At 52.1% G+C, this 11,472-nt stretch overlaps 1 protein-coding gene across 1 annotated transcript; it reads right to left on the bottom strand.

Annotated features, from left to right (window-relative positions):
* Window positions 1–2: 2 nt before the first annotated feature.
* On the bottom strand, window positions 3–5,338 carry Dgcr6l (DiGeorge syndrome critical region gene 6-like). Its single transcript, XM_005391720.2, has 5 exons — window positions 5,177–5,338; window positions 4,892–5,052; window positions 1,849–1,949; window positions 908–1,048; window positions 3–537 (listed from the first exon to the last, which is right to left on the bottom strand). The coding sequence occupies exons 1-5, from the start codon at window positions 5,284–5,286 to the stop codon at window positions 454–456; spliced, it is 597 nt and encodes a 198-aa protein (XP_005391777.1). The 5' UTR covers window positions 5,287–5,338; the 3' UTR covers window positions 3–453.
* Window positions 5,339–11,472: the final 6,134 nt, after the last annotated feature.

Here is an 11,472-nt window from a genome sequence, read left to right as displayed (position 1 = left end):
CGTGTAAGCCATGTGTATTTTTATTTCTCTGAGTCACATGGCCTGGGCCTCACAGCCCCTTCTGTTGGGGGGCAGGAGCAGCTGCTGAGGGAGGGGGCAAGACAAAAGTGAGGACAAAGCCAGAGATCTAGAGAGGTGGAGATGTGCCCACCTAGTGGGAAGGTGCGAGAACTAACAGTCCCATCTCCACCTGATCCTGGGGCAGATAGCTTGTGGGCTGCGCCTCCCTTTTCATGACACCATGTCAGTGCTTGGACCAAAAAACTCCAGACAGAGGTGGGTGACAGTTGGAGTCAGGGCCACCCAGCCTCTCTGCAGAAGGTTAATGCCTGCTGGCAGCTGAGTCAGTGGCCAAATATCAGGAAAACAAACTGTCCAGCTTTCTGGTAACAGTGGATACAACTGCATTCACAGCCAGGCTGGGCAGAGGTGGCCAGCAGCAATCCCACCTGGTCATAGGATTGTCTTCCCAGACTGGCAGCCTCTCTGCTGCAGCTTCCGGATGAGTTCCAGCAGGTTCATCTGTAACGTCAGCTCCTGGGATGCAGAGGGGACTCATGATGACCAAAAGGACACCTGATGCCTTTCTGCCCTGGCCCAGCGGGCAGTGAGGCCATGGGGCTGACTCCCATTTGGAGGCCGGCCAAAAGGGGGAGGAAGGGCCTCCAACGCTAGCACGGCCAGCAGGCGCCCTGGATGATGCACTGAGACTAACATGCAAGAGGGAAGCAGAGGGCCCTGCGGGGCGCAGCAGGCCTGGGGAAGGTGGCCTACCCGCCTGCGGGCAGTGGGACTGGCCTGCATACCTTTCCTGGAACCTCCCATCTTTCTCCTACCCATCTCTGACCTTGGGCCTTCAGGGACCAGTGACACATGAGCTGTGGGGAGGGCAGGCCCAGGTGCTGACCTGTGGGTTGGTGGTCACATAGAAGCCAGCTACTCCTGCCTTCTCGAGTGTGCTCTGCTGGTCAGCCACCTTCCGGTCCAGCTCCAGGACGATCTTCCGGTCCATTGCCTGCTGTTCCTCCCGGATCCGATGTTCCACTGCCTGCCAAGGGCAGGCAATGAGGGTGGCTCCAGGCTTAGCCCCTACCCATCTGTGCCTCAGACACACCCTCTGGCCTGCCACCTCCTAGCTACTTTGTCCATCCCCAGTGGCACTGGCTCCGGAACTATGGGTATCCTTGCCACATCCAAACCTCTCCCTTCTCTGCATCATCACCTGCTGGTGAGCTCCAAAAGGCTTCCCCAAAAGCCCCAGTTGGGGGCTGCCCTGGGACCTGGCACAGGGCACCCACACCCCTCCATGGCTTTACATGTGGGTCTCCAGTTCACCACAAGCTCCCTAGGAGGATGGTCCCCTTCCCGGATGGCCGTGTCACTCCAGTGGTGTTTCCATGCCTAAGGTATGCAGCATCCCCTACTCAGTATCTGCTCTGTGCACACCCCAGTCTTCAAGGTGCTGTGATTTCAAGGAATGAGAGAGCACCAATGACCAATGGACCTTTACCCTCCACCCAGCCCTGGCACACACCCTAGCCCCCAGAGGGAAAAGCCATGTGCTTGTATTCCAGCATCCTAACAGGCCAAGGCCCAGACCAGTCACTTTTTTTTTGAGACAGGATCTTGCTATGTAGTTCAGGCTGGCCATGAACTCACTATGTAGCCCAAGATGGCCTCGAACTCAAAGCAATCCTCCTGCCTCAGCCTTCCCAGTGCGGGAATTACAGGCACGCACCACCATGCCCAGCTAGTCATAGGTTCTTGAGCCACCCTGAGGCCCCTCTGCAGAGCCAGGTGGTACCCACAGGAGGAGCCAGATCCAGCCATCTCACCCCTACCCCCTACCTCCAGCTCGCGTTGCTGAGCAGCCTGGAGCACTGGCAGGTTGTGGGGCCGGCAGGCCTGCTGGGCCTCCAGGTGCTTCTGCCGCAGAGCCTGCCTGAGCACTGAGAGGGGAGAAAGCCGGAGAAGAACAAAGAGCCATCAGCAACAGCAGGCAATGGGGAAAGGAAAGTAAGGTGGGGCCCAGGGCACACCTCACCCGTAAGTGCCTGCCCTAGCAGCATAGGAAGAAAAGAAACCACCATCACAAAACAGTATGCAACACTACACAGCTGATGCCCTAAATCTTACTGGTTTAAGCATCAATGGCTATTCTGCCCCAGGAGGGAGGGGTTGATAGCATGCCATAAGAAAAAAATCACTATTCCTAGAGGACCTCACATGGCAGCTTTTCTCAGGAGGGTGCTTGAGGCTCCACAGCAGGTAGCCTGGCACCCTTGATGATGGCATTTATCACATTAAATGTGTGTGAAACCAAGAGCTAAGCTCAAGACAGCTCCATAAACACAAGGGCACGAAAGAGACTTCCTGGTTAGGAGACTTCTAGGTGGAAACAGGATGCCAGCCACGAGACGAATGCAAGCAGTGTCACCTCATTCACTCCAAACACTGCTACAAGTCCCAGGTCAACTCCCAGGTTCCACTGGATAAGCAATGAAAAGTTAAGGAGAAAGCCATATTGGCCGCCTGCTGAGAAGGGGCCTGATCTTAGTAAACACCAAGAAAAGCAAAGCACGCCACTCACTCCCTGCTAAATCAAGCAAAAGGAAGGCAGAAAGCCAGCACAGCCCGACCCACTGCTAGCTGTGCAGAGTGTGGCCCAAACCTGCTGGGGACAATTAGCAAAGGATCCAGAATTAGCAAAAACTGTCCTGCTAAAGGGCTCTGTGGAGAAAGGGTCTGTTTCAGGACTGAGGCCTGGAAAGCACACAATGAGGCTGCACAACTTGCTCTACCAGAAAGCAAGAAGTGCTGGAAGACTGACGAGGACGCACCGGAGGAGCCAGCTTGAAAGCCCCCTGGGCCAAACACAGCAGTCTGGGCTTGAAAAACAAGTTGTATACTTCAGATTTGTGGACTATAGGCATATTCTACCACAATCAAAATGTCTAAAAAGACAAGTGCCCAAACATGCAGGGAAGAAGTAATACTATATATGAGCATCTAAAAACTGAAAACACTTCTCAACATGTCCTAGGAGACCAGCATTATCCTTATACCTAAGCAAAAATACTACAAGAAAACTACACACCAATATCTGCCACAAACACAGAGGCAAAGATTCTTAATAGGATTTTAGCAAATCAAGTCCAATATATACAAAAAGGATGATACATCATAACTGACTTAGATTTATCTCCAGAATGCAATTCATCCCAGGAATTCACACGTCATGTAACTCACCATAATGGAAAAGTCACATGGTCATCTCCACAGACACATCAAAAGATTTGACAAAACCCAACATCCATTCCCAATAGAAAAATATTCATCTTGTGGCACATGGACATCACCTGCCCTCATGAGGGAGGGAACTTGCATTACTAGGACAAATTTTTGCTACATTTACCCTGCAGCTGATGGCCTTGTTTCCTGTCCAGTTTATAGGAAACAGCATGGAGAAACATGTTAAATGACAGCATGAAGAAGTAGTCTGACAGGTCCTCAGCAGGGACACTTTACAGGTAGAATCAGTTGCAGTGCATGAAACTGGGCTGGACCCCTAATTAAAGTGACAAAGTGAGATACCTTAGATAATGTGACCACAACACACTGGAAAAGTTCACTGCGGTTGTGTAACAGTATTACTGTCCTAAAGCACTAGCTCGCAATCTCTGGCAAAGGTAGACCAGTAGGATTGTCTGGTGTCTTCCTGTGGTGCCCAGGACAGTGTCTCACCATAAATACTTATCCAGCTCCAAATGTCAAATGCGTTGGGGTGAAATCTTGGTCTTGAAAAATAATAAGGTGCTGGGGATATAGCTCAGCTGCATAGTGCCTGCCTGGGAAGCGTGAGGTTGTGAGTTTGATTCCCGGTACCAACAAAACAAAACAAAACAAAATCCCTGAAGAGTCCTGGTGAAGTGCATCATATATAAAAACTATTGCAAGATATTTATTATTGAATCTAGGTGGCGAGCATAAGGACAGCCTTTTAGCTTTTCTGAATGTATGCGTTCACAAGAAAAAGTTGGGGGAAGATGGGTGTGGTGGCAAAGGCCCATAATCCCAGCCTACTCAGAAGGCTGAGGCAGGAAGTTCAAAAATACAACCCCAGCACAGGCAACTTTCTGAGACTCTGACTCAAAATTTAAAAATAAAAAGGGCTAGTGATATAGTTCAGTGGCAGAATGTCTGCCCAATATGCAGGAAGCCTTAATTAGTTTTTGCTAATTCTCCGCAGCGCACAAACAAAATAGAACAATATCAACAACAAAAAAGCTGGGAGAAAATAAAACAGTAAAGGTAGAAAGCTGATGGTGGTGCAGAGGTAACTGCCCAGTACAGATTACAAGAAGGGGCGCCCAACCCCTCCCCCAGCGGAGATACACGGGAGGGGCCAAGCCTGGAGCTCAAGTGAGAAGTCTTCAGAGCTGCTGGGGATGCTACAAGGAAGAGGGTCCAGGAATTCCCAGCTCAGCTGGGGTGGTGTCTCCGCTGCCCAGAGAGAGCTGACCCTAAAGGGTGCTAGAGAGCAGCAAAACATTCATCCATGCCGGGTATCGGGGATCAGCGGCCTCCACGAGGGTGGGTGTGTCTGTGGGCGGGCCAAGCGCGAACCCTTTGGGCCTTCCTGCCTAGCAGGCGGTGTGGGGACAGAGAAGCCTGAGCAGGGGTTTCTGGGTGTCACGCTAAGGAAAGGGCAGTGCTCGATTCACAGGTCACCAAAAAAGCCCATCGCAGACCCCGCCCGCACCCATGATCTGGTCCATCCGAGGGTTCTCTTGCGGAGGGCGCCCAGGGAAGGGCCCGACCTCACAGAGAACAAGGGTCGACCCCTGGGAGCAGCGTGCACAGTCCCGCCCGTCCCCCCCTCCCCGCGCACCTCGGTGCTCGTTCTGCAGCCGCAGGCGCTGGTTGTACAGGCTCTTCTCGGTGAGGTGCTGGATCTCCAGCAGTCCCTGAACAATCTCGAACACAGTGCCGTCGAGAAGCGCCAGCGCCAGGTCACTGAGTGTGGTGTAGGACAGGCGCTGCTGAAAGGAACTGCGGGCAGAGGCGCTCGGTGAGCCCGGGCAGGACCCGGCCGCCTCTGCCCCCGCCCTCGCCCTCGCCCTCGCCCTCGCCCTACCCCGCTCCGCCCGGCCCGGCCCAGTCCGCGCCCGCACACCTGGGAAGTTCCTTCACCAGGCTCTGCAGCGCAGACAGCAGCTGGTAGTGCCGCTCTTGCTGTCGGGTGCCATCCGCTGACTCCTCCAGTGCGCTGGCGTAGCGCTCCATCGAGCCGTTGGCCCGCCAGCTGCCACCCGCCGCGACGCGCGCCCCGCCCCCTTACGTCCGCCTTGGGCGCGGCGCGGCGCGGCGTGCCCCGCCCCCTGCGCCGTCAATATCAAGACTGGGCCTGTCCGCTACGTCAGACAGGGGCGCGACGTGCTCTGCGTCCCCCCCCTGCCCCGCCCCCTGCGTCGTCTACACTGAGCCGACCTCCGCCCCGCCCCTCCGTGCAGACTCTTAAGGAGGTTCGCCCTGCCCCATCTGTAGTCCTGCCTCTTGGTCCTCGAGATTTTAGAGGCGGAGCTCCATCGCGGAAAGTTGTTACTTCCGTGCTCTAGCAGAGCCCGCAGACTAAGGCCCAGTCCCCGCCTGCGGAACGCGTGCACTGTTGCTTTCTCCATCCGCAGTTCCACGGAGGAGGTCCAGGGCCACAGACCCGGGCATTTTGGCCTCGTGCACCACCTGAAGCCAAACAGTAAATGAACCTGAGGTCTGTCTTCATCTCTCACCCCGGGCTTGGGTTAAGACTGATAAAAGACGTTTGAGGGGCTGGGGATTTAGCTCAGCGGCACAGCGCCTGCCTGGCAAGCGCAAGGTCGTGGGTTCGATTCCCGGTACACACACACACACATATATATATATACTCTACAAGACGTTCGAACTATCGGACCACGACAGTGGGAGACTTGAGTCTCGACCTGAAGCTCCCGTGATCGCCCAGTGCCGCCCACCCCCAGCCTGAACACGGACTGCACTCCTCGCAGCTACTGTGCTACTGGCCGCTGCCCTGGCCACCGAGGGTCCCAGCTGACAGGTGCCAAAGCAGCCGTCCGTGGGAGAGCTTCTGATGAGAAGAATGGCACTTGTAAAAGCCCTCCCAATAGTAGGGCCAGCTGGATGGGCTGAGAGGTTGAGAGAGTGGTAAGAGGCTGTGCTTTAGGAAGGCTCCTAGGGTCTTGTCCTGAGAGCAGTAGAGAGCTCTGAAAGGTTTGAAGCCACAGACTGCGTCAGATTTGTATCAGACCTGGGTCTCACAAGGCACGCAAGCTGCGGGGCTGGGGTGTTGAAGGGCTTTGCGATACGGCCTTGTTTGGACTAAGGGGCATTGAGGGATGGAAGTGAGGGTTCCCCAGCCTTCTAGGGTCACAGTGAAGTCCCCAGATGGCCTCCAGTTTTCTCCAGGATCTGCTTCTTCATCCCTGGTCATGGTTGGTACCCCCTCTCCCACTGTGTCTTGGGGAAGGTAGGGAGGGCCAAACCCAGGGATGGAAGTGAGACAAGTTTGTGAGAGCCATGCCTGCAGTGAGTGGCTTGGCTGGAGAGACCAGCTGGTGCTGGGCCTCAGGGTGGGGGCGGTAGGAGTGTGACCACCAGCTGGATGAGGGCGTCTGACTGAGGACGTTCAGTCTGGGACCATCTTTCACCTGTAATCTCTTTAAAAAAAAAAAAAGAGCTTAGTAGAATGTGTGTCTTCAAAGCCCAGGACATGTAGCCCAGGACAGGTACAGTATGTATATGTATTGCTGTGCAATAGGATTTGGGTTGTGGCTACTAGGGAGCTTCACCACTAGTCCCTCTGGGGTTCTGGGTCAGCTGAGCAAATGGGGACCATGAACAGCAGCAGGAGAGGGTCAGGCCTGACTTTGGACACCTGCTTTCATCCTTGCTCGGCTGCTAGTGCAGGAAGGCCCTCTGCCATCACCTTATCTGACCTGAAGCAGCTCCCCCAGCCAAGCAGGATGTATCGGCCAGGCAGAAGGTGTGACTCACAGCTGATCCAGGTCTTGGTTAGATGGCTGCTCTGCCCAGAACACCAGGCTGCCCCAAGGGCCCATTCACTGTGAGCCCTTGGGGCAAGGTCTTTACTAACTCTCACTGTGCCTGTCTCCTGAGACAATTTCCCATCATCCACCTCCCCGATTCCCTGCCTTGGTCCTTCAGAACAGAGCTTCAAGTGCTGAGGTGAAGCCACTCTGTTGCCTCTCAGATGAGCTCCTAATCCACAGCATCCCCTGACACACTGTTCAGCCCCTTTTTTTCCTTTTGGTATGTGGGCTAAGGACCACAGGAAGCTGAGGACTTACCCACAGAGGAACAGTGTCCTCTTAGAAGACTGTGTCTGCATGGGCCCCTGGGCACATCTTAGATGGTATGGACAAAGGAAAAGTGAAACCCTGCTGGAAAACTAGCTGGGCCAGAATAGGACCCCGGAGGTGACTGTGGACCTAGTTACACGTTTGGTGACAAGGGGCCAGGTGGACCCTTACTGTTGTCCCAGAGAACCCCCCTCTCTAGAGAGCCACATGGATGAGCTGGGTAAAGCAGGGAGGACCCCATGAAGCTGAGAAATGTCTTCCATGACTGCTATTCACTCTCTGCACCCTGGGAAAATGAGGTTTCTCCTCACAGAGTGATAAAGGTGAATCAGTACTGGAGCAGGCACAGTTAGTCATATAGAGATTTTTTGAGCCCCACACTTAGAGCCAGCAGGAGAGAAGATTTAGATGGGCTTGGGAAAGGGCTTTGAGACTTGAGGGCTGGTCCTCTGGCTGGTGAGCTCTACCGTGTGCTGGATGAAGAGTGGATGTCACTTGGTTGCCTGATGATGAACCCCATGCTCCAAGCCAGCCTGGTCATGACTGCTATGCCAAGGACATGAGCATAGTCGAAAGCCTTATAAAGACCAGCCAGGGCCTGTTGCAAAGGATCTTCACACCTACAGTGGGACACTGACCTCATCAGATGGGTTTCTAATCTCTGATAAGAGCGCATTGACCATAGGAGGAGCAGCTGTATCATGCCAGGGCCGCTACAACCCCAGCCTGGGTTTATTCATTCACTTATTTTTGTGGTACTGAGGATTGAACCTAGGATTTCCCTCATGCTAGACAAGTGCTGTTACCATTAAACTGCATCCCTAGCCTCTTTTATTATTGTTTCTTATTTTGATACAGGGTCTTGCTTAATAGTTCCCAGGCTTAGTTGGAACTTGTGATGGTCCTACCTCAGCTTCCTGAATAGCTGGGACTACCAGTAGTGTCAGTATGCCCAGCTCCTAGCCAAGGTTCCTAAAGGAAAACACCCAGATGATGAGCTGGTCACTGTATTAGTCTGTTCAGGCCACTATATCAGCATACCACAGACTGAGCATCTTAATGGAAATATTAATTTTCTCACACTTCCGGATACTGGAAATCCAAGATCAAGGTATCCTAGGGTTGGTTTCTTCTGAGGCATCTCCTTGACATGTAGATAGCCATCTTTTCTGTCTTCACAAGGTCATCCTCTGAGTATAAGGACAACAATTACAGGGTGGGATTAGGACCCATCCTAATGATTTTATTTTAATTTAATTACCTCTATAAAGAACCTATCTTCAGCTGGGATGGTGGTGCACACCTGTAATCCCAGTTCTTGGGAGGCTGAGGCAGGAGAATGACTGAGTTGGAAGCCAGCCTCAACTGCATAGCAAGACCCTGTCTCAACGACACCCCAAGTCATATTCTGAGGTACTTGGCATTAGGACTTCAACATATGAATGTGGGGGGCAGTTCAGTCCATTAATAGTAGTCACTTTAGGCACACTGACCAGTTTGTCCAGTTGGCACCACCAGACTGTTAGGGGCGATTAAGATTCTGTTGGCTCTAGACATAGCTTTTGGGAAACTCTTTATCTACTGGCCAATAAATTCCCAGAATGGAAGATGGAACACAGGCCAAGGGAAGTGACCTACAGGTAAAACAGGAAAGGAAGCCAGGCATGGTGGCACACACCTGTAGTCCCAGCTCGGGAGGCTGAGGCAGGAGGATCGTTGCAAGTTCAAGGCCAGCCTAGGCTAAAAAGTGAGCTCAAGCCCAGCCTGAACTACATAGCAAGACCCTGTCTCAAAAAGATTTAAAAAAAAAACAAAAACAAAAACTATTGTCATGTGCAGACACCCTCTGCTGTAGCAGGGAAATGGTTTGAATGTGTCCCCCAAGGGTTCATATGTTGGAGGCCTGGTTCTCAGTGTGGTGATGTGGGACATGGTAGGTAGAACCTTGAGGAAGTAGCTACCAGTGGGGGATTATTAAGTCATTGAAGGTACTGGTCTGTGGTGTGAGTTCATTTTCATGAGTGAGTTGATGTAAAAGAGCAAGACTGGACCCAGTGGCCCTCTCCTGCTTCTTGGAGGTGCTCCTGCCACAGTATAATTCACCATGAAGTCTTACAAGTGGCTGAGTGGATGGGCCCATCCAATCTTGGACTCTGAGCCTCCAAAACTGTGAACCAAATAAACCTCTTTGCCTTGGGTATAGCAACTGAAGACAAAACAATACACACTAACAGACACACCTAATAGTGTTTAATCTGAGCGCCCTAAGACATAATCATGCTGACACACAGAATGAACCTGCATAGAAACTGTGTGAGCTGATGCTCAGGGAACAATCCCTGAACCTGTTCAAGAAAAACTGTTGGCCTTCCCTGTGGTTTAGGTATTAAATGTCCCCCAAATGTCCCCCAAAGTCCATGTATTAAAGTCTTAGTTCCCTGGAAGTGGGGCCCTGTGGGAGATTCTTAGGTCATCAGGGATTTTCCCTAGAAGGGGACTGTGAGACCCTGGCCTCTTCTCTTTTGTTTTCTGGTAATTAGGGCAACAGCTTGTTCTTCTGTATACCTCCTGCCTTCGTCACTTGGAGTCTCAATCAAATTCCCAAAGCAATAGGTGGACCCAGTCTTAGGTGGAATCTCCAAATCTATGAGCAAATAAAAGGGAGGTGCAGCATCTGTGTGCCTGCCGTGTAACATGATGTCCTGTGACAGCTGGGAAACAGTGAAGACCTGAGGTTCATCATGGCCCCATGCCACATATGACACCAGTGGGGGCACAGACCTCTGTCATGTCACCATTCATGGAAAATACCGTATGACAGCCGAGAGAAAGGGTGGAGACCAAGTCACATTATGCCATGATATCCCATACAGTATCGTACAGTGACCCGGAAGAGAACAGAGAAGTAAGTTGTGTCATATCGTGCCGCTGTTGTATAGCATCCCTTCAGAAAGCCAGCAGCAGGAAGGCAGATGAGTTGCATTTTTTCCCCTTTTGTCACATACGATAGTCCAGAGGTAGCATGTGATGAGCTACAGTGACATCATCTGTGACATTGTAACATACTGTTTTAGGGCTACAACCTTGTCCTCAGCTGCTATATGACCTGTTAGACTGACTAATATAATAGGAATAAGGAATGTTCCACCCTCTCAGTTATACAAGGCATAGTGATTTGTGTCTTCACCCTACATGATGTGCAGTGGATTGATAACTGGTGGTCAACTTATAACCCCCAGCTGAACTGAGTAAGCGTGGTGCTGGGTGTGGGAGACCCACCTGAGGACTGTTGCCAACAGCATAAGGGACAGACCTAGAGAAGAAGAAGGAGGCTTTTGGGAGCTGAGAGAGGCTATTGGGAGCTGGTAGAAGCTGTGGGGAGCTCTTAGTTGTTTTGGAGGAGCTCGTCATGCTGGCTTTCCTGATGAACTTGGCTGTTTTCATCCTCCGAGGAGCTTGGGACCTCGTTGGCACTGAGAATGGCTTCGGTTCACTTTGGGGGAGCTCTGGTCCTCACTTTGAGCATTGCTTCCTGGCTCTGGTGGGGAAGATGGTACACTGCCGGCCTCCTGGAAAAGCTTGCTGCATTGGCTTCCCTGATGGGAACTTGGCCATCTTGATCACTGGAGGAGCTCAGGACCTCACTGTTGCTGAGGATGGCTGTGGTACCTTTCGGGGGAGCTCTGGTTCTTCTGAACATCATTTCCTGGCTCCAGTGCAGGTCCTTCAGCCTGCTAGCACAGATCCTTCATCCTGCTGGCACAGACTTTCTAGATTCCATAACTGACCTTTGGGCGTTTCCAGCACAGATCCGTGAAACAGGCCTGCATGAGATATTGTTATGGGCTCTGAGCCTCCAGCTGGGTTCATGGGAGGCATCATTATGGGCTCTATTCAGCTGGACTCATGTAGGACATTATTTCAGAATCCAGGCCCTCAGCTGGATTCCTGGTCTATAGTGTGTGGACAGATTTTCTGCATGCTCTTAGGTATATCATTCTTTGGGTGACTATTATAAATAATCTTATAAAATATGTGTCCTGTATTGTATTGTTCCCCTTGCAAAAATAACCCCCAAACCAACACAACATGTAAT

Source organism: Chinchilla lanigera, unplaced genomic scaffold (genome assembly GCF_000276665.1).
Source record: "Chinchilla lanigera isolate Chin_1 unplaced genomic scaffold, ChiLan1.0 scaffold00041, whole genome shotgun sequence".
NCBI classification, from domain to species: Eukaryota; Metazoa; Chordata; class Mammalia; order Rodentia; family Chinchillidae; genus Chinchilla; species Chinchilla lanigera.
Note: the sequence above shows the minus strand (reverse complement) of the source record. Positions and strands in the feature narration are given on the sequence as shown.

Excerpts from the sequence above, each read along its gene's own strand:
- Dgcr6l (XM_005391720.2), bottom strand. The coding sequence starts at position 5,286 with ATGGAGCGCTACGCCAGCGCACTGGAGGAGTCAGCGGATGGCACCCGA. Across the intron at positions 5,053-5,176 it reads CTGGTGAAGGAACTTCCCAG|TTCCTTTCAGCAGCGCCTGT; the intron begins GTGTGCGGGCGC and ends CTCTGCCCGCAG. Across the intron at positions 1,950-4,891 it reads GCTGCAGAACGAGCACCGAG|TGCTCAGGCAGGCTCTGCGG; the intron begins GTGCGCGGGGAG and ends CTCCCCTCTCAG.